This window comes from Culex pipiens, chromosome 2 (genome assembly GCF_016801865.2).
Source record: "Culex pipiens pallens isolate TS chromosome 2, TS_CPP_V2, whole genome shotgun sequence".
NCBI classification, from domain to species: Eukaryota; Metazoa; Arthropoda; class Insecta; order Diptera; family Culicidae; genus Culex; species Culex pipiens.
Window position 1 is genome coordinate 53714998 of NC_068938.1, and position 27656 is coordinate 53742653.

Here is a 27656-nt window from a genome sequence, read left to right on the forward strand (position 1 = left end):
TTCTTAAATTCTTAAATTCTTAAATTCTTAAATTCTTAAATTCTTAAATTCTTAAATTCTTAAATTCTTAAATTCTTAAATTCTTAAATTCTTAAATTCTTAAATTCTTAAATTCTTAAATTCTTAAATTCTTAAATTCTTAAATTCTTAAATTCTTAAATTCTTAAATTCTTAAATTCTTAAATTCTTAAATTCTTAAATTCTTAAATTCTTAAATTCTTAAATTCTTAAATTCTTAAATTCTTAAATTCTTAAATTCTTAAATTCTTAAATTCTTAAATTCTTAAATTCTTAAATTCTTAAATTCTTAAATTCTTAAATTCTTAAATTCTTAAATTCTTAAATTCTTAAATTCTTAAATTCTTAAATTCTTAAATTCTTAAATTCTTAAATTCTTAAATTCTTAAATTCTTAAATTCTTAAATTCTTAAATTCTTAAATTCTTAAATTCTTAAATTCTTAAATTCTTAAATTCTTAAATTCTTAAATTCTTAAATTCTTAAATTCTTATATTCTTAAATTCTTAAATTCTTAAATTCTTAAATTCTTAAATTCTTAAATTCTTAAATTCTTAAATTCTTAAACTTTGTTGAGCAGATATAATCATATTTGCAGAAACCCGTGCTGTACCCTAAATTAGTTGAGTCTTTAAATAATCAGCGTCTTATTTAAAATTTATTCAAATTTTACTCTAATTTAACTATGCTTAGATCAGCGTGCAAATTGACAGTTCAACGCCAAAACAAAGACCATACTTTTTTCCAAAACAAACTCGTCAGCTGTTCCGCTTGGACGCCGCTTTCTCTTGTTTTTCCCCGAACCGTTCCAGTCCGCATCCGGTTCCACGCACAATTCGTCCCTGCAGTTGAATGATCCCGGGTCTGTTCCGGACGCTAGCACGCAAAATGCCGTTCTACGCCGTGGCACGAGGACGAGCCGCCGGAGTTTACCTGACCTGGTGAGCCGTTTTTTGCTTTGTTTTTGATTTCAGAAGTTGAAAATGTTTTTTTTATCTTGCAGGCCCGAATGCCAACGGCAAGTGACCGGATTTACGGGGGCCAAGTTTAAAAAGTTTCCCACCCGCCAGCAGGCGGACGCATTTGTTCGGGAGCATGGGAACGGAAGCGGTTCCGGGTCTGCTTCCGACAGCGGAAGTAACTCGCCGTCGGCGGGGGCCGTTGTTCAATCCGCGGTTCCGCCGGTGGATTCTGTGCGGGTTCTGATTGACAATTACGACGAGATCAATGCGGCTTGCTCGAGAATCGAGGGGTTGAAGCGGGAGCTGGATGAGCTGCGAGGTTCGGGATCGGGAACGGGGAGGAGGGCCGTGGAGATTGCGCCACTGCCTGCGAAGCGGAAGAAGCTGGACAGCGGCGTGAAGCCGGTGACGAAGCTGGAAAAGTACGGAATTTATAGCTTTCATCAGGACGAGGACGGATTCGTGCACGTCTACACGGATGGGTCGTGCGAGGGCAACGGGACGGCGTCGGCCTGTGCCGGGCTGGGGGTTTACTTTGGCGAGGGACACGCGCTGAACACTTCCAAGCCTGTTAGTGGACGAGCGACCAACAATTGCGGAGAGATCCAGGCCGCTTCGCTGGCGATTCGATTGGCCAAGCAGCAGGGCATTAAAAGACTGACCGTCAACACAGATTCCAAGTTTTTGATCGATTCCATCACCAAATGGCTGCCCGGTTGGAAGCGGAACGCGTGGAAGCTGTCGACGGGGAAGCCCGTCAAGAACCAGGTCGACTTTGAGGAGCTTGACCGGGAGTTGGCCGACAAGAGCATCGAGATCAAGTGGAACCACGTCGACGCTCATTGTGGCATTTTGGGGAACGAACGGGCGGACGCGCTCGCCCGGGAAGGTTCGGCAATGTTCCGCAGACAGAAAGCGAATCGTTGAACCGTTTGTTGATAAGTTGGGTTTTTATTCTAGTTTACAATACACTATTTTCCAAGTTCTTAATTAGTATGTGACTGTCGTCAAGAAGCTTTATTTTTTGAGAAACTCTACTCAATCTCTCCGGATTCCAGATCCGACGAGAAGGGAGATCCTTCCACCTTGAACATCTGCACCGAGTTGGCAAAAGTCACCGGTTTATCCACCTTTTCAGCGGACTCGTCCTCATCGGCGCTCACGAGCGACGTCAAACTGCTCGAATGTTCCTTCTGCACGGTCGCTGCTCTTCCTCCGCCGAAATCCTCTTCCGATTCCGAAATCGCCTCCAGTCCCATATCCGCCTCGTCCGACAGGGCTTCGTACTGCTCAACCAGCGGAACAGCTGGCTGTGTCTCTTTCGGAGCAGGTTCCTTCTTTTTGCCGCGCCGTCGCCTTCGCTCCCTCTCCGAGTCGTCACTTTCACTGTCGCTCTTGACCTGGTACTGCTTCGGTAGTTGGGGCGAATCCGGCACCACCTTGCGGCGTCGCTTCCGGTACGAGTCCGTGCCCGAGTCGGAAGAATCGCGTCGCTCGTGGTCGGACCGGTCACCGGTTCTCACCTTTTGGCGCTTCAAGCTCTGTGCAATGACGCGTTTTTGGTGGTCTAACTGCGGGAACAGATCCTTGGAGTTTTCGAGCGCTTGTTTGGCCGCGTTCATTTCCGCCTGCTGGATGCTGTGGCCGTTGGAGCAAGCTAGGTGTTTGCCGCGGAAGTAAACGGCCATCGTGTAGACGCGCGTGTTGGTCGGGCCGTTGCACTCAATGACCTGTAGATCGGAATGTCCGGCTCACCGCCGTCCATCGTACGCAACGTGAGACAGCACTGCTGCAGCTTGCTCTTCGGGTCATTCCAGTCCTGGTTCATGATAAAGTCTTGCAGCCGGGGAAGCAAGACTTTGGAAGAACGTTTCACAGTGTTGAGTCCCTTGTCCACGTACAGGGCGCCGAGGAAGGCTTCCAGCAAATCGGCTCGATCTTTCGTTTTGAGGTCCGCTTTCTTGTTGGAGTAGACGGCGTACGAGGTCATCCCGAGATCGTCGCAGACCACGGCCTGGGTTCGGTTGTTGACCAACGAGCTCCGCAGCAGGGACAAATGACCTTCGTGATGTTCGGGAAAGTGTCGGTACAGATATTCCGAACAAATAAGCTGAAGCACCGTATCTCCAAGGAACTCCAACCGCTGATTCGAACCCAAGGTCAAATTAGTAAAACCGATCGATCGATCAGTGAACGCTCGTGCCAACAGCCGAATGTGGTTGAAGCAAACTCCGACCGACTCCTCAAACTTGGTCAACGTCTTCAGCATCTCGAACGACTCGATGTGGTGCCGATCGCCGAGCGGTTCCTGCTCCTGCAGCGGATGCGGCGGATAGTTGATCCAAATCTTGCTCAGACTTTCGTCCTCCTGGAAGAGCGCGTACGCAAAGACTCGATCGGCCGTTTCGATGCCACCGTCCAGCAGGAGCGCGCCCATCAGAGCTTCGAAGCAGTTGGCCAGAGCGTGGCGGAGTTCCAGTTCGTGGCACAGGTCCGATCCGTGCGCGTACAGCATAAATTCCTCCAGGTGAAGCTTTTTTGCGAGTACGGCGAGGTGTTGGTTCTGGACGATCGCTGCGCGGTACGTTGCAAGGCCACCTGGGAAAAGATTGTGGAGTTCAGTACGTGGTAATTATTGCACTCGATCGTAATTTCTCGACTCGAGATCGAGATTTCTCGATCGTAATACAGTAGTTGTTCGGTAACTGGGCGTTGTTTAACTGGGCTGCTTTTTAACTGGGCGTTCGATAACTGGGCTGTAGCCCAGTTAAAAAGCAGATAAACGTCAAAAAACCAAAACAAACAGAAATGATCGAGGGGTTATTGGATGCAACAATCTATTCAATAAATAAAAACAGTTTTTTTTTCAAACTTTTATTTAATTTCAAGTCACAATTAAAGAAATATGAAAAGTAGGCATTGTAAATAAATTTGAGTGACTTTTACTTTTATATTTCATCAGGGAAATGTTATGCATCGGTGGTCCCCTCGTTAATTTTCGTTAAGCCCAGTTAACGAGCAGCATTCGGTTCTTCGAGTTATTAGCCCAATTACCGAACAACTACTGTATGTCAATGGCAAGTCGTGATTTTTCGATAGTAGATTGAGATCATTCGATCGTAATTTCTCGATCTACTATCGACAAATTACGACTGACGATCGAGTCTTTTAAAAATATAAAATATTCAAGAATAAAAAATAAAAATTTAAGAAGATTTCAAAACAAAAAATTAAAATAATTAAAAAAGCATAAAATAAAAAAAATAAATCTTTTTTTTTACTTTTTAGACATTTTTAAAAATCATATTTTTTCTTAAAACTCAAATTTTTTAAAAAATTCAAACATTTTTGAAATTGTGTTGAAATATGAAATGATTCTGAGATATTTGAAATTTCTATCGTAATTTCTCGATCGTAAGTCGTAACTCGTCGATCAAGGTTGTCAACGATATATTTATATCGTTATCGTTGGGACGATAACGATAATCTATCGTTATCGTTATTTCGATAATTCTATAGGCGAAAATCTTATCGCCGATAATGGACGATAACTCATTTATAAAATCTTTCTAAAATCGACGTAATTCTACCATAGCAATGCTTTCATTAAGAATATATTTTTTGAAAATGAAAATTTTCTTCGAAAAAATGAAAGTTCTCAATTCTTTTAAATTTGCGAAATTTGGTATGCTTTTTTCTTTGTTGGAGTTTTTTTTTTTGTTAAATACTACAATTTTCACAAAATACCGTATTTTTCGAAAATCCTAACATTTTCCTAATTTGCCTTGTATGCATTTTCACTTTATTATCACCGCTTTTTTTTTTTTTTTTTGCTGAAAACTAAAATTTTCACAAAACACGTCATAATTTGCAATATGGGTATTAAACGAAGCGAAATTTAATATACATTTTCACTTTTTTTTGAGTTTTTTTTTTGTAGAAACACTCAAATTTTCACGAAATTCTGTATTTTTGGAAAATACTCAATATTTCAAAATTTGCAAGTGAAGCAAAATTTGGAATGCATCACTTTTTTTTTGCGGATCACTAAAATTTGCTTTGTTTGATACCCATATTGCAAAATTCGAAAATTACGGTATTTTGTGAACAATTTTAAGTATTTATTCTTTGAAGCTTACTACATTTTCAAAAAAAAATATATTCTTGGTGAAAGCATTGAAAATTTTATGAGTTATCGTCCATTATCGGCGATAAGATTATCGCCGATAGGATTATCGAAATGACGATATCGTAACAATAGATTATCGTTATCGTCCCGACGATAATTTTATCGATAAACAACTTTGATCTCGATGATAGAAAAACAGTCCAGACTCGATTATCCGAAGGCCTTGGATTTTTTTTTGAATTTCAAGCCTTCGGATAATCGAATCACCAAAACAATTTATTTTCGTTGTCTTATTTATGATTGCTGAGCTTAAGACCCCTAAAAAAACGCTAAGTGAATTAGAATGTTTAAATCCAAGATGGCGGCCAAATTGGTGGTGTCAAAATATTGGCAAAATGAATTTTTTAATTCAAAAGGAATTCAACTATTCAAATTTGATTGAAGTTGGGTCGCAGAACTCAAATTTGATGTTAAAATTCAATTATCCGAAGTCTTATACAAACTTTCGGATAATCAAGGCTTCGGATAATCGAGTCTAGACTGTGCAATGAACACAGCGCCGTACCTAGGGGTTGGCGCGGTTGGCGACCGCCAAGGGCGCCAGCCCTTGGGGGGCGCCGAAATCGAAGATTGTACAAAATTTTCATGTCAACTATAACATCCTCATTCGATATTTGAAACAAAAAGGGCGCCGAACTATGAAATAGAATTACAAATAACTAGATAATTTGGCTTAAAATATAAAAAAAAAATTGGGGGTGCCAAAATCAATTGTATGAATATTTCTATCGAAATGTTTATTGAAAATTCATACCTATATTTATTTTTTCATCAAAGAAGGGGCGCTCAAGTGGCAGAAAGTTAAAGAAGTTCTAGTGCCTAGAGCTTCTCAAAATAAATACACGTTTAAGTTTGGACCGTTGTATAATGCAGTTTAAGTCATACCATCCAGGCTAAAAAAATGTCCAACTATACTTTATTTTCACGTTAATTTGGCTGTGAATCACAATCAGCCAAATTGAGAAAAAATAAGGTCATATTTTTAGCTTCTTTTAAATAGGAATTATTAAACATTAAAATATATTTAAAAACGCGATACCACCTCCGTGTACGCACGAGTGCAAGCAGCAGTCAAGTGCTCAGTGCTCCATCGTTTTTTCGAAATTTTTCGCCGTAATTTACCGTGATTAGCCGCGAGTTTGCTCCAACAGCATGCCAAGGGCCGGCCGTGGCCGTGGCAGTTCGAGTGCGGCCTCGAAAAACCCGCGAAGTTCGTCTACCGGCCGTGTGCAAAAAGGTAAACAAACCAACGCCGCGTCGACCGCCATCGCGCCGGGGAGTGTGTGCGCCAAAGGATTCGACCCCAAGTTATTACACCCTAATTACCGTGTCCAGGGCCGCAGCCCTATAAGGCTCCGTTCAGCTACTTCCGGCAATCCGTCGACCGATGGCGCTTCAACATCCGCCAACATTCCCACCAGTAACAAGTTCGCGAGACTGAGTGACGAGGAAAGCAACAACAACAACACCGACGGTAGCACTACCGACGACGACGACGACGATGGTCGTACACGGAAGAAAGTGATTTCGCCAAAAAAAGTAATTACTCCAAAGGAACGACGACCACCACCAATTTTTGTTTTGGACACGTTGGCGGACGATGTTGACGAGCAGCTGGAAGGCCTCGTGTACTGCCTCAAAATAGGTAAATCGTCAGTGCAAGTGTTCACATTTGACCAAAAGAACTTCGACCTGGTTGTGGAGAAATTGAAGCGTAAAAACTTCAATTTCTACACATTCGACCCCGTGCAGAAGACCGCTGTTAAGATCGTCTTGCAGGGGTACCAAGACCGCCCGACCTCCGTCCTCAAGGAGCACCTCTCGGGTGTCGGAATAACGCCGCGAGACATAAAAGTCCTCTCGCGGAAGACAACCGTCACAGGTACACACACACTGTACCTGTTGTACTTCGATCGCGGCACCGTCAAACTTCAAGACCTGCGGCGGACTAAGGCGTTGGACGGTTTTTGGGTAAACTGGCGGTTTTACTCAAAAAATCCGACGGACGCAGCGCAATGTCACCGATGCCAGAAATTCGGCCACGGCTCGCGGAACTGCAACCTCCGGCCCCGCTGCGTGAAGTGCGGTGAGTCACACCTCTCGGAGGTGTGCGCACTGCCACGAAAGGCGGACTTGGGGGAAAACGCAGAACAAACCAAGCCGCGCGTAAAGTGCGCGAACTGCGGCGGTAACCATACCGGCAATTACCGCGGATGCGTCGCGCGGAAGTCCTACCTCGAGGAGCAGGAAAAGAGGAAGAAGAAAGCAGCAGCGTCCCACCCTTCTCAGCGAAGTGCGAGTGCAGCCGTTCCTGCAGCTGGCCAGCGAACGGTTCCAGCGGACAATTCAGCGTTCCCTCCTGGCTGGGGGCGATCGTTTGCCAGCGTGGTCGCTGCCGGTAGCGGCAATGCGGCCCAGCAAGAAGTCACCGGGGAAGATCTCTTTACCCTGCCGGAGTTCTTTGCTCTCGCGGGGGAGATGATGACGCGGTTTCGGAGCTGCCGTAACAAGGCGGAGCAATTTCTGGCCCTCGGGGAGCTGATGATTAAGCACATCTATAAAGGATAAAAAATTGTGATCTAGTTTTAAGCTTTCTCTTTTTCTATCCCATTTCCCTTGCAATTTTAGTAAGTTTTTTTTTTCTTTATTTTTCTTACTCTTGTCAACACCTTTATTTACAAGCAATAACTGTTCCAAAATGGATTATGATGTAACACACAGCTGAAAGGAACTCCAAAACTCTGTTTTGTACCTCAAAAGAACTAATTGTATCTGATTATTCACCAATAAAACCGAATTTGAATTTGAATTTGAAAAACGCGATACTGCCCTGATGAGTTCCTACTGTTTGTCACTTTCACACCATTCGCTCCCGTACACTCTCTCTTCTACTCTCCTTCTCTCTCTGATCGGCTCAGTCTCCGAACGGCTCAGGCAGGCCGAACGTCACCGATCACTCTGAACTGAAAACATTTTTTCTCTGATGAGCTGCGTTATACTCATTGATTTGGGTTGCCTAAAATCAATGTTATCAGTTAAATTGTGCATTCATTTTGATTTCATAACATTATAGACACCTTTCAAAGAAACTTCCACCAAGAAAAAATCAAATTGATGGCAAACTGAGGGCGTGAAGACAAAAAGACTGCCGAGCTGGCATTTTGTGAGAATGGCTCTTCGCTGAGCATGGTAGTGTGTGAGTGTCGTCGAGCGACGAAGTAGGCAAAAATTTTCACGATGTATTTGTTCGCTGAGTGAACAGTTCGGGCCACTCGCTGGCTGCTTGCGAGTAACTTTCGCTCATGAATTCTAGCGGGTTAGAATAGGCGATAGAGTTTTTAATGTGGAAAACTGCTGTAAATTTTAACCGATAAGACCAACATTATTTGTTCAGAGCGAGTTGTGGCGCTTTAACCACGGCAAATGTAAAAACAAAAAAAAAATTATCGAGGTTTGAAAACATTTGTATAGTTTTGCGCAAAACATATTTTTTCTGAAATATAAAATTTATTTTTACGAATTAAAAATTAATCAATGAATACTGATGAAAATAAGATCAATGCAAAACATAATAAAAAAAATAAAATTATGAAATTCGGACAAATTACTCGTCAATCCTTGGAAATTTTGGAAACTTTTGATTACAAAACAACTGGACAGGTGCATAATGCATTTTAAAACACCTTTTTTAATTCAAATGTTGGAACCGTAGCTTGTAATTTCAATTTTTTTTCTTTTTTATTTTCTTGGTCAGAGTTGAGGTACATAAATTTCAAAAAATATTTGCAAAGGCCTAAATTGATTTTGACGAAATTTTATACTTCGATGAACTAAGCTTGCTGGGATTCCTATCTAGATAGAACAAGATAGCTCACGGGCATCGAGTTATTATTTTTTTTCAATTTTGAAGAAGGATTTTTTTCTTTTTTCGTTGTAATTAACAAAATAAAATCCAAAGCTAAATCAGCTAATTATTTTACGAATCCGGGAAAGTTCTTTGCTTATACAATCAAATACTAGATCAGATCAAATTATGCAGGCTTAGATATATAAATTTAGCTGACAAGTTATAGCAAAATTTATCATTATTGAGCATTTAATTCTGTGCATTTGTCTGAAAAATAAATAAAAATAAACAAAAACCTGCTATCATTATCGATTTTATGAAATCTGAGAAAATATTCAGCCAACTTAACTCCTATAATAAAATAACTGTGTTTATGAATTTGACCATATTTAGGTCTCCAATTGCAATTATAAAATCAAAACTCATATTGAAGCAATCATTGAAAATTAATATCAATTTATCCAAATGCTTGTAAATTTGGGAGGGGCGCCAAATTGATGTTTTGCCAAGGGCGCCGTAGACCCAAGGTACGGCTCTGATATGAACACCACGTTTAGTTGAAATAAATCATCAAATTCGATCAACCTACCTTCCTCCAGATCCGGAAACATATGAAACAGATGGATCGACGTGATGAACTCCACGACGGCATCCCCGAGGAACTCGAGCCTCTCGTTGTGCGTAATGTTGCTGTCCGTTTCGTACTCCTTGCCGAACCGGGACATGATGCTGATCAGCGTGTTGATGCCCCGTTTGCGCGTGTTCATAAAATGAATCTTCCGGTCGCCGTACTCGGGCTGCCGGATGCCGCAGTTGGTCAGGCTGTTCCGGGCGTGGTCCGGATTCGTGCCGAAATTTTCCTTGTACGACGGATGGGTCAGGGCGAGCTGGAGCGTGTACCGGTTGGTGAAGGTGTAATCGATGTACTTTTCGAGCGCGTCCAGAGCCCGATGGAAGCGGAGGTGTCCGGTGAGGACCGGGATGACCATCGCGTGCTGCACCATGTCACACATGATTCCGGTGCGGTGGAATCCTTTGGCGCTGACCGCCACCGTAATGTTGCGCTTCATCCGGCCCTGGGTTCGCATCTCCAGCAGACGGTTCTCCTTGGCTTCGAGTTTGCGTTTGTCCTCGAACGATGGCTTGGACATGTTCGCGATCAAGTGGCGGAACTTGACGTACTCGCGCCACGCCTTTTGGTACTCTGGATTGCCGGCGTAGCTTAGCTGCGGTGGACGAATGCCAAAGTGGACGATCACCGGGTGGATGAGTCCGTCTTCGTCGGTGAGCGTTTCTTTGGGGACGTCCGTCACGTTCCGATCGAGCTGATCGACACGAACCGAGCACGGTTTCATGCCCGGATTGGTGACCACCATTCCTTTGACGTAATCGACGTAGTCTTGCCACTCGATCTGACTCATGTCGTTCATCTCTTTCAGGATGTCCGGGGCGACGAGAGGACCAGAGTTATCCAACAGGTAGCGCAGAACTTCGCTCATGGCCAGCACTTCTTTCCCGTTGTCTGGCAGATCGCGCACGAATCTTGGCAGGAAGTGATAGCAAGGACACGAATCTTCAGCATTTGCTCCCGACGGAAATACGGTAAAGTCAACCAGTTCCAGAAGTTCCTTGAACATGAATCGCTCAAACAGGTCCAACTCGCGAATCGTAAAGTTCTCCGGCAGCTGCTCCTCAATGTAGAGGATCGTGTACTCGATGTTGAAGCGAATTACCTTGCACGTGGGCAACTCTCCGATCGGTTGATGGGACAGCATCGAGAACCCTTCAAACAGGAATTCGTGCTGATCGTGCTTGATGATCGTCGGCGTCTTCGTGAGGAAATTCGTCGGCGGAGAAATCGTTATACGATAGTGGTACAACTTGTCCGCGTTGTTCGAGTTGGGAACGCACTTGGTGAAGCCACTTTCGCCCGGATATTTCCCATGCCGAATGCCACTCCTACGCGACCTGGCCGAGCACCGGCACAGCGGACCATCGTTCATCTCACCCGGATCGTTGTACCACAGATCCACGTGCAATCGATAAGGATGCTGAATTTTAGCTGTCAACTCCTCCATACTGCACTCCTCCTCAAAGTTCAACTCATCGTCCGATTCCGAATCCGAGGACGAGCACTTGTCGTTCTTGTGCCGACAGACGCGCACCTTATGCTTCCGCGGGGGCGGCTGGTACGGTGGCTGTTTCGAGCGAACCTTCTGAGCCCGTTCGATAAGTTCCGATTCAAACAGCGAACAGAGCGCATCCTGCCGTGGCGTAGATTCTACCACCTTGTCCGACACCCGCCGATAGTACAAATCCGCCGGCGACGAGCGCACCCAGCTGCTCTTCTCCTCGTCGTTGGTCAGCTCGGCCAACTTGCGCCGAATATCCTCCGGAGTTTCGCAGTAGTTTTTGCGCCACTTGGTCAAAATCGCCTCACGTTCCGAGTCCTGAAATCAAACGTAAATTTACAATCGAAACTCTGTAACTTGCTATCATTGTCCAAACCCACCAACTTAAATCGGGAAGCCCGCGACGGTCGCTCCTTGCCGGACGTGACACTCGTAATCGACGACGAGGACGACACCGACGATATGCCACCGTCATACCGCCTAGCGGACTCACCCCGCGCTGATCGATCGCGATCGCGACTCCGCGGACGCCTCCGGTAATCCGGCTCGGCCCGGTTCGGAACCGAGTAGCTGCGGCCCGCGTGATGCGCTCCGGACGAGTGCGGTGGCGAGCTGGTGGCGCGGTAGTCTCGGTGGTGGTATCGCTCCGAGGACGGGCGGTAGTGGTCACGGCGACTTTCGCTGGCGCGATCGTTGTACCGGGACGATGAGCCGGAAGAGTGCGACGAGTGTTGGTACGAGGAGGAGGAGGACTTGGAATATCTATGGTAGCTGGAGGGGGCTTCCGGGGCTTTGGAATGATAGGACGGTCCTGGGGGACGTACGCCGGATGAGAGCGACGGCGGAGGAATGGTAAAGTCTGGAGAAGGGAGCGGTGAAATTCCCGGCGGAGGAGGATCCGGAGAAGGTTTGGGCGAAGGGCGTTGGTACGAGTGACTTCCTGGTGGATCCGGTTGGCGCGGGTGGTAGTAACCGGGTCTGTTGTAACTCATTTTTCACTGGTTAAACACTATTTTTATCAAAAGTTTGAAAAAAAAAATCGAACCGATCGATGAGTTCGAGTTAAAAAATTAGAATGCTTGCGGGTTGAATTGACAGCCAGCGACAGGAAAAAACAAATATACACGTTAAACTCAATTTTTGCAGATGTGTTTGCACTCAAATCTGAAATCATTCAGTTTTATCAAAAACCAGTTTTGTACTCAAGATTAAGTAAAGCTATAAACACGTCGTCGCCTTGTGACGAAAATAAAAACAAATCTAGAGATTTAAAATTATATTATATTTTGCTTAAGGGTCTTTTTAATATCCCTCTGACTCTATGTGGTTTCAAAAACAACAAAAAAGCAAAAAATGATAATTTTGTTTACATGCATGCATCGCGTGGTAGGTAAATTCTGCAACTGCAAGCTTAAACAATCGTTATCTCAAGAGATTTCAATACGCTCAACATTCGAAAAATTTATTCATATGTAAAATCGTCTGTGGAACACGATGGTGAAGTTTAATTCAAAACTTAATTGCAAGTATATTGAGAAAATTGCGTGTAAGCTTTCAATTGCGCAAAATGCTTTAACATTTGATTCAAATCGAAAATCTGATGAAACCTAGGATGAAACCATTCAATTCAGCGTCCAATTTCCTTTGGAAATAGTCGCAGCGTTTTGCTCTATCATTTTTTGTTTCCGAGATATGGCCATTTTAAAAAACGAAGTTTTTTGAATAAATGACAAAAATCGCAAAACTTTGGGGTGGTGCCAGAAAAGAAAGGGTGGTCCAATTTGGTTCAAAATCGGGATTCTTACATGTTTTGAAAGTACACACAAAGAAAAAATACTCTTAATTTAAAAAGATCGTTCGTTGGATTGAAAGTTCGCGTTGGTGAATATTCGTAGAAAGTTCAAACTTTTTAATTTAAAAGTTGAAAAGTTTTTGATACTACCATGCATTTATGGAACAAAATCATTGTATCGGTAAAAGTGTTTTACTTTTAATTGGAAAAGAAACCTTTTATGGCAAAAATAAACTACATTTAATACTACAGTGATAATTTCAGAAAAATGAGCTTGATTTTTATATTTATTTTTATAAGTTTTAAACAGCATGCTTAAAAAAACACATTTTTATTGTATTTAACGCTTCTGCTCAATGTTGGCCAACATCATAGTCCAAGCTGTACTGCCCCTGATCGCACGAATCGACGGTAACATTTCAAAAGGCATCATGTACATTTTGACACTTTCTGGGTTATTGCATATTCTGAAAGTACTCCTAATAACCTACCTCTCCACCAAAAATGAGCAAAAGTTACTTCAGTAAAGTCTGTTTAATCATGATTTTAAATAAAGTAACATAAACCAAATCTCTGCCATCAGAAGTCCCTGTTTATATAGCCCTGTCAACCTGTCAAACAAAAGACTACATGAACCTCGTGACGGAAAAAAAGCAACATGAACAAAGCGCCATGTACATTCGGCGAAGAAAAACGAATCATAACAAAGCGTCCCCCTCAATGACAGCAGGGTGATATAGACGTTGGTGATTTCAAAAGAAGTTATGTTTGTTTTTCTCAAATAAAATTACGGAAATAATGTTTTATTGGATTTGGATGATCAAGTATCAATGAAAGCAACGTTTTTCATCGTTTGTTATCATTAGAACATCCTATTTTACTTTTATATTAAAATGGGAATTGAAAATGGATGCTCAACATTCAAATGCGTTTTTCTCAAAACGCATGGTTTGTACATGATGCTTTTTGAAATGTTGGCGTCGAAATGTCCCATATGCATTTTCATCTATTTCGAGTTATTGATGCAGTTTTGTTCAAAATTGTGTGCTCTTTCAAAAGAGCCTATAACATCCAGTACTTTGTTCTAGAAATCAGGAGGAAATCCAGTATTTTCACGAAAATTTAACACGTAGCCTTATGTGTGGGACAAACTTCAAATGCGTTTTTCTCAGCTTGCTGTTTTTGCATATGGGACATTTATGTGAACATGGGCAGTGTACCGATCATATACTACATCCGAGTAGCATTGTTAATTTGATTTAAGTTAGCCGCAGTAAATTACTCTTTCGAACTGTCAAAACGCTAACGAATTATTTAAAAAAAATACCACGGCCTTTCTTGACAGAAAATATACTACTTAACAGCCACCATAGACAGGGAGCATAGTTGATCCATCAAAAATATGTTGTCCTGATATTTTTTTTTTGCTAAAAATAAAAAAAAATTATCAGAATTGGTTTTTGATCGTGTTTTTTGCCGTTGAACATAAAAATTTACATAGGGCTTAAGTACGGTATGCTGATCGGAAGGAACGCGGTCAAGAAATGTTGCGTGTTCTTTTCGTGACCCCCCCAAGAAAAGTTGACAGTTCGGTATGAGCGCGATTGACGGTGTGCGCGCTTGAGGTTCTTTCGAGGAAAAAATAAAAAGATTAAAAATATTCAAAAGTTAAAATTAAATCGGAATTAAATAGATTCAAAATGTTTATTCAAAAACTTTTAACAACAATTATGAACAAAATTAAGAAATCAATAATTGAAAATTTCTTTTTAAAAAAACAAAAAATTAGAAATTCTTAAATTCTGAAACTAGAAAAACTAAAATTAAAAAAATATGTAATTATGAAATAAGGAAATCAAAAAATTATGTAATCATGAAATAAGGAAATCAAAAAATCAGGAAATTAGGAAACCAGGGAATTAGGAAATTTGGAAATTATGATATTAGCAAATTAGTAAAATATAGAAAATAAGAAAATTAGGAAATTATGATATAAGGAAACAAGGAAATTAAGAAATTAGGAAATTAGGAAATTAAGAAATTAGGAAATTAGGAAATTAATATGAAAGGAAATTAGGATGTTAGGAAGTTAGGAAATTTGGAAATGAGGAAATTAGGAAGTTAGGAAATTTGGAAATCAGGAAATTTTTAAATTAGGAAACTAGGAAATTAGGAAGTTAGGAAATTAAATTAGGAAATTAGGATATTAGGAAGTGTGGAAGTTAGGAAATTGGGAAATTAGGATATCAGGAAACTAGGAAATTTGGAAATTAAGAAGTTAGGAAGTTAGGAAATTAAGAAGTTAGGAAATTAGGAAATCAGGAAATTAGGAAGTTAGGAAATTAGGAAATTAGGAAACTAGGAAATTAGGAGTTTAGGAAGTTAGGAAGTTAAGAAATTTGGAAATATGTAAATTAGGAAATTAGGATATTCGGAAACTAGGAAATCAGGAAATTAGTAAATTTGGAAATTATAAAACAAGGCTGGTACAAATGATTTTTTCTTGAATTTTTAAATTCTTAAATTCTTAAATTCTTAAATTCTTAAATTCTTAAATTCTTAAATTCTTAAATTCTTAAATTCTTAAATTCTTAAATTCTTAAATTCTTAAATTCTTAAATTCTTAAATTCTTAAATTCTTAAATTCTTAAATTCTTAAATTCTTAAATTCTTAAATTCTTAAATTCTTAAATTCTTAAATTCTTAAATTCTTAAATTCTTAAATTCTTAAATTCTTAAATTCTTAAATTCTTAAATTCTTAAATTCTTAAATTCTTAAATTCTTAAATTCTTAAATTCTTAAATTCTTAAATTCTTAAATTCTTAAATTCTTAAATTCTTAAATTCTTAAATTCTTAAATTCTTAAATTCTTAAATTCTTAAATTCTTAAATTCTTAAATTCTTAAATTCTTAAATTCTTAAATTCTTAAATTCTTAAATTCTTAAATTCTTAAATTCTTAAATTCTTAAATTCTTAAATTCTTAAATTCTTAAATTCTTAAATTCTTAAATTCTTAAATTCTTAAATTCTTAAATTCTTAAATTCTTAAATTCTTAAATTCTTAAATTCTTAAATTCTTAAATTCTTAAATTCTTAAATTCTTAAATTCTTAAATTCTTAAATTCTTAAATTCTTAAATTCTTAAATTCTTAAATTCTTAAATTCTTAAATTCTTAAATTCTTAAATTCTTAAATTCTTAAATTCTTAAATTCTTAAATTCTTAAATTCTTAAATTCTTAAATTCTTAAATTCTTAAATTCTTAAATTCTTAAATTCTTAAATTCTTAAATTCTTAAATTCTTAAATTCTTAAATTCTTAAATTCTTAAATTCTTAAATTCTTAAATTCTTAAATTCTTAAATTCTTAAATTCTTAAATTCTTAAATTCTTAAATTCTTAAATTCTTAAATTCTTAAATTCTTAAATTCTTAAATTCTTAAATTCTTAAATTCTTAAATTCTTAAATTCTTAAATTCTTAAATTCTTAAATTCTTAAATTCTTAAATTCTTAAATTCTTAAATTCTTAAATTCTTAAATTCTTAAATTCTTAAATTCTTAAATTCTTAAATTCTTAAATTCTTAAATTCTTAAATTCTTAAATTCTTAAATTCTTAAATTCTTAAATTCTTAAATTCTTAAATTCTTAAATTCTTAAATTCTTAAATTCTTAAATTCTTAAATTCTTAAATTCTTAAATTCTTAAATTCTTAAATTCTTAAATTCTTAAATTCTTAAATTCTTAAATTCTTAAATTCTTAAATTCTTAAATTCTTAAATTCTTAAATTCTTAAATTCTTAAATTCTTAAATTCTTAAATTCTTAAATTCTTAAATTCTTAAATTCTTAAATTCTTAAATTCTTAAATTCTTAAATTCTTAAATTCTTAAATTCTTAAATTCTTAAATTCTTAAATTCTTAAATTCTTAAATTCTTAAATTCTTAAATTCTTAAATTCTTAAATTCTTAAATTCTTAAATTCTTAAATTCTTAAATTCTTAAATTCTTAAATTCTTAAATTCTTAAATTCTTAAATTCTTAAATTCTTAAATTCTTAAATTCTTAAATTCTTAAATTCTTAAATTCTTAAATTCTTAAATTCTTAAATTCTTAAATTCTTAAATTCTTAAATTCTTAAATTCTTAAATTCTTAAATTCTTAAATTCTTAAATTCTTAAATTCTTAAATTCTTAAATTCTTAAATTCTTAAATTCTTAAATTCTTAAATTCTTAAATTCTTAAATTCTTAAATTCTTAAATTCTTAAATTCTTAAATTCTTAAATTCTTAAATTCTTAAATTCTTAAATTCTTAAATTCTTAAATTCTTAAATTCTTAAATTCTTAAATTCTTAAATTCTTAAATTCTTAAATTCTTAAATTCTTAAATTCTTAAATTCTTAAATTCTTAAATTCTTAAATTCTTAAATTCTTAAATTCTTAAATTCTTAAATTCTTAAATTCTTAAATTCTTAAATTCTTAAATTCTTAAATTCTTAAATTCTTAAATTCTTAAATTCTTAAATTCTTAAATTCTTAAATTCTTAAATTCTTAAATTCTTAAATTCTTAAATTCTTAAATTCTTAAATTCTTAAATTCTTAAATTCTTAAATTCTTAAATTCTTAAATTCTTAAATTCTTAAATTCTTAAATTCTTAAATTCTTAAATTCTTAAATTCTTAAATTCTTAAATTCTTAAATTCTTAAATTCTTAAATTCTTAAATTCTTAAATTCTTAAATTCTTAAATTCTTAAATTCTTAAATTCTTAAATTCTTAAATTCTTAAATTCTTAAATTCTTAAATTCTTAAATTCTTAAATTCTTAAATTCTTAAATTCTTAAATTCTTAAATTCTTAAATTCTTAAATTCTTAAATTCTTAAATTCTTAAATTCTTAAATTCTTAAATTCTTAAATTCTTAAATTCTTAAATTCTTAAATTCTTAAATTCTTAAATTCTTAAATTCTTAAATTCTTAAATTCTTAAATTCTTAAATTCTTAAATTCTTAAATTCTTAAATTCTTAAATTCTTAAATTCTTAAATTCTTAAATTCTTAAATTCTTAAATTCTTAAATTCTTAAATTCTTAAATTCTTAAATTCTTAAATTCTTAAATTCTTAAATTCTTGAATTCTTAAATTCTTAAATTCTTAAATTCTTAAATTCTTAAATTCTTAAATTCTTAAATTCTTAAATTCTTAAATTCTTAAATTCTTAAATTCTTAAATTCTTAAATTCTTAAATTCTTAAATTCTTAAATTCTTAAATTCTTAAATTCTTAAATTCTTAAATTCTTAAATTCTTAAATTCTTAAATTCTTAAATTCTTAAATTCTTAAATTCTTAAATTCTTAAATTCTTAAATTCTTAAATTCTTAAATTCTTAAATTCTTAATTTTTTTAAATTTCCAAACTCTTCAATTTTTTAAATTTTGGAAGAAATAGAGTTTTTGATTGTTATAATTTCGAGGTTTTCGGAAATTTGTATTTACGAATTTCTATATTTTCAAACTTTTTGAATTCAGACTTGTACATTCGTTTCGAATTTTAACATTTTTGAGCTATTGAATTTATAAAAACTTTAATATTATAATTATTATTCAATTCTGCATTTTTTTAATTTTGAATTTCCAAATTTCAGATTTTTGTTGAAATTTTCTTTATTATTTTTAAAAAAATTGTTATTTGAAATTTCTGAAATGTTTGTTTTTCATATTTTTGAATTTGTTGTTTGGTTTGATTTCAAAATTTCAGATTATTATTGTATTTTTAGTAAAAACATAGATATTTGTATGATTATTGTCAAGTTTAATTTCACTCCGATTTACTTCATTTTGGACCCGCGAGTGTGGATCAATCGGACAGCGCAGGGGACTCATAATCCAGAGGTAGCTGTTTGGTACTAGCAATAAATAGTTGGTGACACGATGGCCGACATCTATAAAGACAACTTCTTTTTTTTTTACTCCATTTCGACCAAAAAAACTAAATCTGCCCTTTTAATTTCAATATTCTGCTTTTTAAGATTCGGCGGGAATTTTAAATATTATTATACCCCATACAAAATTATTAAAACGTTTGTAATTGGGTACTAAAGCCCCATGTAAATTTTTTTGTACAACGGTAAAAAACACGATTAAAAACCATTTTTGATCACTTTTTTTCATTTTAATGCAAAATTTTTTTTTGACAAGACAACATTTTTTCGATGGATCAACTATGGTCCCCTTGGAACGAGCTGTCAAGTAGGAGCTTTTCTGTCAAGAAGGACCGCGAGGTTAATTTTTCAAAATTGATTTAAAAATCCATTTTAAACTCTTTGTGGTCGTACAAAGGGCCATTGTACTCAGAAAAATAAGCTTTATCGCTGTAAACAATAATATCAGCAATCTAAGCTTCATTTTAGGACCCAATTATCAGTCGCATTCAAAATGGAAAATTACAATTCTTTGATTTTTTCATCAAAACATATTACAAACAAGCACCGCGCGAAGAAACGTCAAACGCAATCTTTCCGTTTCTGTTACTTTTCAGCTGCGTACCGCTTAAGAAAAATCTTTTCGTGACCCTTTCCTTGACCGTTTCTTGGGCGTTTTTTTATATGGAGTTTTGCGTTCCTTCCGATCAGCATACCAGCCTTTAAGGACCCAATTTTGTTAGAGTTGCATTGTCAGAAAAATCAGGCAACCCTGTATCTGTCAGCATTCCTCAGAGTCTCGGCCCGAAACTTCAAACACGAACAAAAGCAGCGAACCTAATGGTACGTTCGTTTGATGGATAGTTCCACACTGAGTGCCGCACTCAAAGCTGTCAAAGTGTTTCTTTGAAGAAACTCGCGCTAGTTCCGCACGAGTTTCGCCGCCATCTTGGAACTGAAACTCTAGTGCCGCACTCGATATTTTTTCAGTTTCATGCGAGTTCCATGCACACTGAAAAAGAATGTTCGTTTGAACCAAAACTGGCACCGACGAGTGTGGCACTCAGTGCCGCACTGGCTGTTCAAACGAACGTACCATAAGATTGGCAATGACGTTTTGGAATTTTGACAGTTTGGAACGCATGAATTACCCTATTATCGGTTTCCCGCATGGGTGATGTGGAAATTGTTGCACATGGCTGAAGTTGGGAATTTTGCAATTTATTTCAATTTATGCTAAATTTCAAAATTTAAACACGAATCTACAGCGAATCGATGTAAAAACTAAAGATACACTAAAGGCACGATAATTCGATGTGTAATCTTGATCAGAATCTCGATAAAAGAGGTTTGAATTGAAAAATAATAATAAAACAAATTCTGATCTAGAATTCAACGAAATTTTTTCTGTTTTGTAAGACTTAATGTTACTGCACAATGGTTATAGAATGTTTTACAAAAAAGTAAATTTTTCGGTTCGTCCACAAACAATCGCATGTTTGTAAACAAATGACGCCATATTGCCAATGTTGTTCGATAGCTCATATCAGGCTATCACCGGGGCCCTGGCATTCCTCATGGTGTGGGTAAATTTTCTTTACTTCCGGGTAAAATTGAGTAAGCGTGTATTCGTCCAAATCCGAATCGCGGCAAATTTGAACGAAACTTTTACCTGAGTTTTCGTTCTCTTTCCCATTCATCGCTCATTTCGTTCTAAGTCGTTGACCTGTTCGGTCGTGTTGTTGCTCTCGGGTCGTTGAGATCCACGCGGATTTTTTCACAACAAGAGATTCCGCCATTATTGTGACGACGTTCGAAACCTGCGCGTGAACCCGTTCTGAAAATGCCTCCGAAAAAGAAGGCCGCCGTGAAGGGACCGTTTTTCTTCTTCATGCTGGAGTTCCGAGCTCGCCAGCAGGCCAAAGGTCATCAGTTTCCCGGGGGAATGGAGCAGGTGATGCGCGAAGCTGGGCCGCACTGGGACAAGCTGGACGACGAAATGCGCGAAGTTTACAAGGACAAGGCCAAGGCGTACAAAAAGCTGCCGAAGCAAAATTACGGTGAGAAATACACGGCGCAGGGAATTCCGTACTCGGTGGTCGAAAAGGAACAGCGCGAACGGGCCGCCAAGGTGGAGCTCATCCGGAACTCGATTGCGGAGCGCATTCAGACGGCTTGCGTCCGGAATGAGCTTGAAGCGATGAAGGTCGGATTTTGTTTTGTTTGGGTTGTTTGAGGGAAATGCTTATTTTGAGGTTTGTTTACAGGTTTACTTCATCGCTTTCAACCACTTTTGCAAAACAACTTCAAACGTTTACGTTCCGGCCGAAATGGCCCTGGCAAAGTACAGTTTGGAGAACGGTGTGATGGCCAAGATGCACGAGTACATCAACCCGCAGAAGATTCCGCTGGGTCTCGCACTGGACGCGATCACCTGGTCGGAGGAAACGCACCGCCTTCCGGTTCCGCCGGATTCCAAAGGCGAAACCGACTTTTCCGTTCTGCTCGAGAAGCTGCTCAACTTTATCGATTTTGAGGAGGAGAAAAAGTGCAAGAATTTCCTACTGTTCACCGACGCTAAGGATGTCGGCGAGACCGAGAACATCCTTAGCCAATTCACGGAGGACTCCAAGATACTGTTCCCGTTTTTGGTGTGTCCGTTGGGCGAGTTTTTCTACCAGCTCAAGGTTGCCACCGAACGGTACGGACTGGGTCTGGACAAGCCAAACTTCCCGGGCCGAACGATCGCCGATGTTCTGCTGAAAAAGGATCCGTACGAGTACACGGGCGGAATATCCTGCGACTTCCACGAGGATCTGGGAAATCCACGCTATTGCGCGCTTTCTCGCGTAATCCGTTGGGCGTACATGATCTCGGACAACTGCTGCCTGGACCTGAACATCGAAGTCATCTCCGGCCAGCACTTGCCAGCCAACGCAGACACAACGCTCTGCACCGATATGACCCAAAGCGATTCCAAGTCGTTCGTTTCCTCGTCCGACCTCACCCACGTCTCGCTGCCGAAAATCCTCAAGCAAGGACGCTCCAAGAGTCCCTTCCGCAACATGGACGACATCAACGGGTCCGTCATCTACAGTTCCCGCGGAGGAACCGTCAAAGACTGCGACCAAAAGAGCGTCGCCTCGGACAAACTCAACGAAACGAACCCATTCTACGCCGCCCTCAAGGCCCGTCCTGGTCCGTCGTCCTCAGCTCTGGACACCAAGAGTTTCAATCCGTTCAGTCGGCAGGCCCAGCTGGACGAAACGCGTCAACCGCGCGATGTTGGCGTCGTTGGACATGGTCGCGGAGCGCTGCTCTCCGGGCTGAGGGGCAAATCTGCGTTGGCTGGTGGCTGTGGCGGATTTGCATCGCAGAGTGAAGTCTCTTCGTCGGTTGGAGGTGGCTGCGATTCGTCGGTCAAGTTTAGCGATTGCGACGATGATTAGAGAACGTATTGAGAAGCTATTGAAACGATTATCGAGCCGTTTGATAATTGCAGATGAATTTACCTATTGACCTCGATTTAAAAGGCTGATCGAGCATAAAGCTAATTAAAAACTTGGCAAACATATTTACTTTGCCAGATACTGTTTGAGCTGGATTTGAACTAAGTTCGATTTGTATTACAGTGTATTGAATAAATTACATTCCGATTCAATATTTTTTTTGTTTTCTCTGCTCGAAATCGTACTACGAAGCTCTAACGAAATACCAAAATTGCTGGCTGGTTTCATAAAAAAGGACTTTTCCACACGCGTGGTGTTCAAAGAGTTCATCTGAATCAAGACTTTCCGTAAACCAGATAGGATTTCAGTTTAACTGATAAAATTTAATGTATTTGAGCTGGTAAGACCATTGAAAATATTTTCTAATTTATGGTCCTCGACTCTGACCAAGGTCAAGAAGGTAAAATACAAAAAAATAATATAGAAATTCTAAGGCAACTTTACAGTAGGACGTAACCTTAGGCGTTTACGTACTTTTAAAAATTACCTCAGAATTGTCTTTGACTTGAAATTTTCTTGCAAAAAGGTGGTAAACTGTATTACAACAGTTTTCTTCCACTCTTAATTTGTCAACGGTAACTCGTGATTTGTAGATAGAAATTATTCGATCTTAATTTCTCGAAGTAATATCGACAAATTACGATTAACGATCGAGAAAATCTCGATATTTGTTCAAAAATTTCAAACATTCCAAAAATTTAAAAGTTTAATTTATTTGGAATTTAAAAAAATGTAAATGTTTAGGATTAAAAAAAAATTAAGGCAAATATTTTCTTGAAATTTTAAAAACCTTGAATTTAAAAATTCATAATTCAAATTTCAAACTGTAAATTAAAAAAATTATGGAAAATTGCAATTTTGAAATTAGAAAAATCGAAAACTTATAAAAAATATATCCGATACAAATATTTTTCAAAGTTTTTGTGTCCCTCGGTTCTAGCATGGGTCGAGGAGGGGGGGGGGGGGGGGGGGGTGTGGGGGGGAAAAAAAAATTGTATAAAAATTTAAATAACAAGACTAAGTCTCAACATTTGAATGCAAAAAGTGTTTTGCAATCATTAGTTTTCAAAAAATGTAAGATTTGATGAAAACAAAAAAAAATGCAAAAGAAAACCTTTTTGCTGTACCGTAAACTGGGGTCAATCGGGACACATGGGGCGAATTGGGACAGCAGTTTTAACCATGTTGGAGCACAATATTTCGATTTTTCTGGTTGGTTTCGGTTAGAACAGACTCAGGCCAACAAAATGTGTAAATCCATTTCAAAATTTAAAAGCTTTAAGTGCTCTAAAAACTGCTGTCCCTATTCAGACTGTAGTCCCGATTCACCCCAGATTACGGTACTGTATATTAAAAAATTTCAAAAAATCGAAATATTTTTAATCAACACAATCATATTAAAAATGATTGTAATCGCAGGGGAAAGCATTTTAAATTGATTTAAGCTGATTGCACTTGAATTTCCATTGGAATTTTGAAGATTTTTTTGGAAAAAAATTGTAATTATATCGGTAGTTCCCGCAGTTTTGACCATGCTCAAACGTGTACGAAAAATCTTGGTGCACACCCACTGAGAATTTTGGCTCGAGCCTTGACTCGATTCAGGCTCGATCTCCAGCCAAAATTCTCAGTGGGCAAGCTCTAGTTGAGATGCACCGTATAATTATCTAAAATTCTACAAACATCCCGGATTTATAAAATTTTTGATTTTCTTAAACCATGATTTTTTTATTTTTGAATTTATATTGCTTTTACCAATTTTTATCGTAATTTCGCGATTGAAAAAAATTTAGCATGCCAAAAATTTTAGAGATTATTTTTTTAATAGATTCAGAAATTAAAAAAAAATATAAATTCTGAAATGTAAAAAAATCAAATTTATAAGGCTGTTGCAAATATTCTTCGCAATTCGCAATTCGCAATTGTCAGTGTAAGAACGGGCCTTGACCGATCTTATGCACTAGGTTCCCGACGAACACGCACTGCCCTTACACCTACATCTCACCCTTGCTCTGAGTCAGTACGAGCAACACGCTAGAACACGCTTTGAGTGTTCGTGCCAGGCATGCACACCTTCTTTTCCGGTTACGCATTTTAACTCGGCCGGGGGTGGTACGTTACGTAGGGTTTGATGTAAGTATAAGCGCCTAACCATTTATAGTGTGCCTATCAACCTTCATTAAAAGCAAAAACTGTTTTATTTTAGTTTGAATTCAAAAACTAATTGTTATTTTACTGTGTATTGTTTTCTCCTGAAATCTTTCCTAGTGTTGAGTCGTGTTTATATGTTGCTATTTCTTTTGTCGCGTTGTTTTGTTACAATTTTTGGTCCTAAGCATGTTATAAAAGTTTACCAAAAATACAATAGTAATATTTGTGTTAATCCTTAACCATTCCATAAATTGAGTAAGGGCTCAAACCTCACTTGTTTAAAAAAAGGGTGAAGATTAAAAACAATAAACAGTAAAAGAGAATTTATTTTATAAAAATCAAGAATCAATAGTAAGAGAATGATGAGCGTATTTTAAAGAATAAAAATGAGAAGCTAGATGTTACTTACTTACTTTTACTTTTATTGGCGCTACACCATTAGCTTGGCCTGCTGCACGATTCTCCGCCAACAAGCTCGGTCCATGGCTGCATTTCTCCAATTTCGCGGCGCACCCACACTTTCTAAATCGCTCTCCACTTGGTCCACCCACCTCGCACGTTGCACCCCCCTACGTCTTGTTCCTACCGGCTCCGACACAAACACCAACTTTGCAGGATTGATCTTCTGGTTCCGTTGGCTCAATTGGTCGGCTCGTTCCGGCATCCTTGCAACATGACCCGCCCACTGCAACCGGCCAGCCTTCGCGACTTTCCGGATGCTTGGTTCGTTGTAGAGTTGTGCAAGTTCGTGGTTCATTCTCCGCCGCCATCCGTCGTTCTCATATACGCCGCCAAAGATGGTCCTTAGCACTCGACGTTCGAAGACGCTTAGCGCTCGTAAGTCCTCTTCGAGCATTGTCCACGTCTCGTGCCCGTAGAGGACGACCGGTCTTATCAGCGACTTGTAGATGGAACACTTCGTATGTAGGGAGAATTTTCGGGACCTTAGGCTCTTGTGAAGACCGAAATAGGCACGACTTCCAGTGATGATGCGCCTCCGAATTTCCCTGCTGCAGCTGTTGTCCGACGTCACCAACGATCCGAGGTATACAAACTCCTCCACCACCTCGAATTCGTCCCCGTCGATTGTAACGCTTGGTCCAATGCGAGCCCTAAGGGACTCGGTTCCTCCTGCCAGCAGGTACTTTGTCTTCGCCACATTCACCCTTAGCCCAACCTTCTCTGCTTCCCGCTTCAAGTCGGTGTACGCATCCGCAACCGCCTTGAACGTTCTGCCAACAATGTCCATGTCGTCGGCGAAGCAGATGAATTGGTTGGACTTGCTGAAGATCGTGCCCCGCATATTGAAGCCTGCTCGTCTCATAGCACCTTCTAGCACGACATTGAAACAGAGACAAGAGATCCCATCGCCTTGCCGAAGCCCCCCAAGTGAAGTGAACGAGTCCGATTCCGCACCCGATATCTTCACACAGCACCTAGCCCCATCCATCGTCATCTTGATCAGTCTGATCAGCTTCCCGGGAAAACCGTTCTCGTCCATAATTTTCCATAGCTCTTCGCGATCGACTGAGTCGTACGCGGCTTTGAAGTCGATGAAAAGGTGGTGCGTGGGGACTTGGTACTCGCGACACTTTTGGAGGATTTGTCGCACAGTGAAGATTTGGTCGGTTGTTGATCTCCCCATGACGAATCCGGCTTGATAACTTCCAACAAAACCTTCCGCTATTGGCGATAGGCGGCTGAAGAGGATCTGGGAGAACACTTTGTAGGCCGCGTTGAGGATTGTGATGGCACGGTAGTTCTCACAATCTAACTTGTCCCCCTTCTTGTAGATCGGGCATATTACTCCCTCTTTCCACTCCTCCGGTAGCTGTTCTGACTCCCAGATCCTGACTATCAGTCGGTGCAGACAGGACGCCAGCTTTTCCGGGCCCATCTTGATGAGTTCAGCACCGATACCATCCTTACCCGCTGCTTTGTTGTTCTTCAGCTTCTTGATGGCATCCTTAACTTCCCTCATCGTGGGAACTGGCTCCTCTCCTTCTCCCGCTGTACCGATGAAGTCCTCTCTCCTGCCGCCTTGGGCCCCTGCCTCTGCTTCTGCGCTATTCAGGTGTTCATCGAAGTGCTGCTTCCACCTGTCAATCACCTCACGCTCGTTCGTCAAGATAGCTCCATTTTTATCCCGGCACATTTCGACTCGCGGCGTGAAGCCGTTGCGGGATCCGTTGAGCTTCTTGTAGAACTTGCGCGTTTCGTTTGAGCGATGCAGCCGCTCCATGTCCTCAAACTCCAACTCTTCCTGGTGGCGCACTTTTGCTCGGAAAAGCTGGTGCTGCTGCCTTCGCTTCTGTCCATACGCCACCTCGTAATCACGGAGATTGTACTGCAGCATTGCCCTCCGTGCTGCATTCTTCTCCTCCAAAATCGCTCGACACTCCTCGTCGAACCAATCGTTCCGTCGTCCTCGTTCCACAAATCCGATGGTGCTTTCTGCTGCGTTGGTGATGGCTGCCTTGACGCTCCTCCAGCAGTCCTCGAGGGGAGCTTCCAACAGCTCACCCTCCCCTGGCAACGCAGCCTCCAGCGAATGCGCGTACCGGGATGCGACTTCTGGTAACTTAAGCCGCTCCAGATCCAACCGCGGAGGGCGGCGGTACCGAACGCTTTTCGCCAGGGAAAGTCGTTGGCGCATTTTCACCATCACCAGATAGTGGTCCGAGTCGACGTTGGCGCCGCGATAGGTCCTGACGTCGATGATGTCGGAAAAGTGTCTACCGTCGATTACGACGTGGTCGATTTGTGATTCCGTTCCTTGTGGTGATCTCCAGGTGTACTTGTCTCGGAGGTTGTGCTGGAAGCAGGTACTTCGTACGGCCATGTTTTTGGAGGTGGCGAAGTCGATCAGTCGCAGGCCGTTTTCGTTCGTGCGTACGTGGGCGCTGAACTTTCCTATCACCGGTCTGAATTCCTCCTCCTGGCCAACCTGAGCGTTAAAATCTCCAATAACGATTTTGACGTCATGTTTTGGGCAGCTGTTGTACGTCCAGTTCAGCTGCTCGTAAAATGCGTCCTTGTCGTCATCTTCGCTTCCTGAGTGCGGGCTGTGCACGTTTATGATGCTGATGTTAAAGAAACGGCCTTTAATCCTCAACACGCACATTCGGTCGGTGAGCGGG

General features: G+C 39.2%; 3 protein-coding genes across 3 annotated transcripts; 2 read left to right on the plus strand and 1 right to left on the minus strand.

Annotated features, from left to right (window-relative positions):
• Positions 1–747: 747 nt before the first annotated feature.
• Positions 748–1975, plus strand: LOC120427962 (ribonuclease H1-like). Its single transcript, XM_039592917.2, has 2 exons — positions 748–958; positions 1021–1975. The coding sequence occupies exons 1-2, from the start codon at positions 870–872 to the stop codon at positions 1904–1906; spliced, it is 975 nt and encodes a 324-aa protein (XP_039448851.1). The 5' UTR covers positions 748–869; the 3' UTR covers positions 1907–1975.
• On the minus strand, positions 1909–12208 carry LOC120427961 (ribonuclease 3-like). The gene is given in 4 exon segments (XM_039592916.2): positions 1909–2711; positions 2714–3577; positions 9605–11465; positions 11528–12208. Coding segments are annotated over 4 exon segments (4035 nt in total). The 5' UTR covers positions 12140–12208; the 3' UTR covers positions 1909–2013.
• An 8363-nt stretch (positions 12209–20571) lies between these two features.
• LOC120427967 (protein maelstrom homolog) lies at positions 20572–22517 on the plus strand. The gene is made up of 2 exons (XM_039592923.2): positions 20572–21062; positions 21124–22517. Exons 1-2 carry the CDS (start codon positions 20700–20702, stop codon positions 22303–22305), a joined length of 1545 nt encoding a protein of 514 aa, XP_039448857.1. The 5' UTR covers positions 20572–20699; the 3' UTR covers positions 22306–22517.
• The last annotated feature ends 5139 nt before the right edge of the window (positions 22518–27656 follow it).

Excerpts from the sequence above, each read along its gene's own strand:
- LOC120427962 (XM_039592917.2), top strand. The coding sequence starts at position 870 with ATGATCCCGGGTCTGTTCCGGACGCTAGCACGCAAAATGCCGTTCTAC. Across the intron at positions 959-1,020 it reads GCCGGAGTTTACCTGACCTG|GCCCGAATGCCAACGGCAAG; the intron begins GTGAGCCGTTTT and ends TTTATCTTGCAG.
- LOC120427967 (XM_039592923.2), top strand. The coding sequence starts at position 20,700 with ATGCCTCCGAAAAAGAAGGCCGCCGTGAAGGGACCGTTTTTCTTCTTC. Across the intron at positions 21,063-21,123 it reads ATGAGCTTGAAGCGATGAAG|GTTTACTTCATCGCTTTCAA; the intron begins GTCGGATTTTGT and ends GTTTGTTTACAG.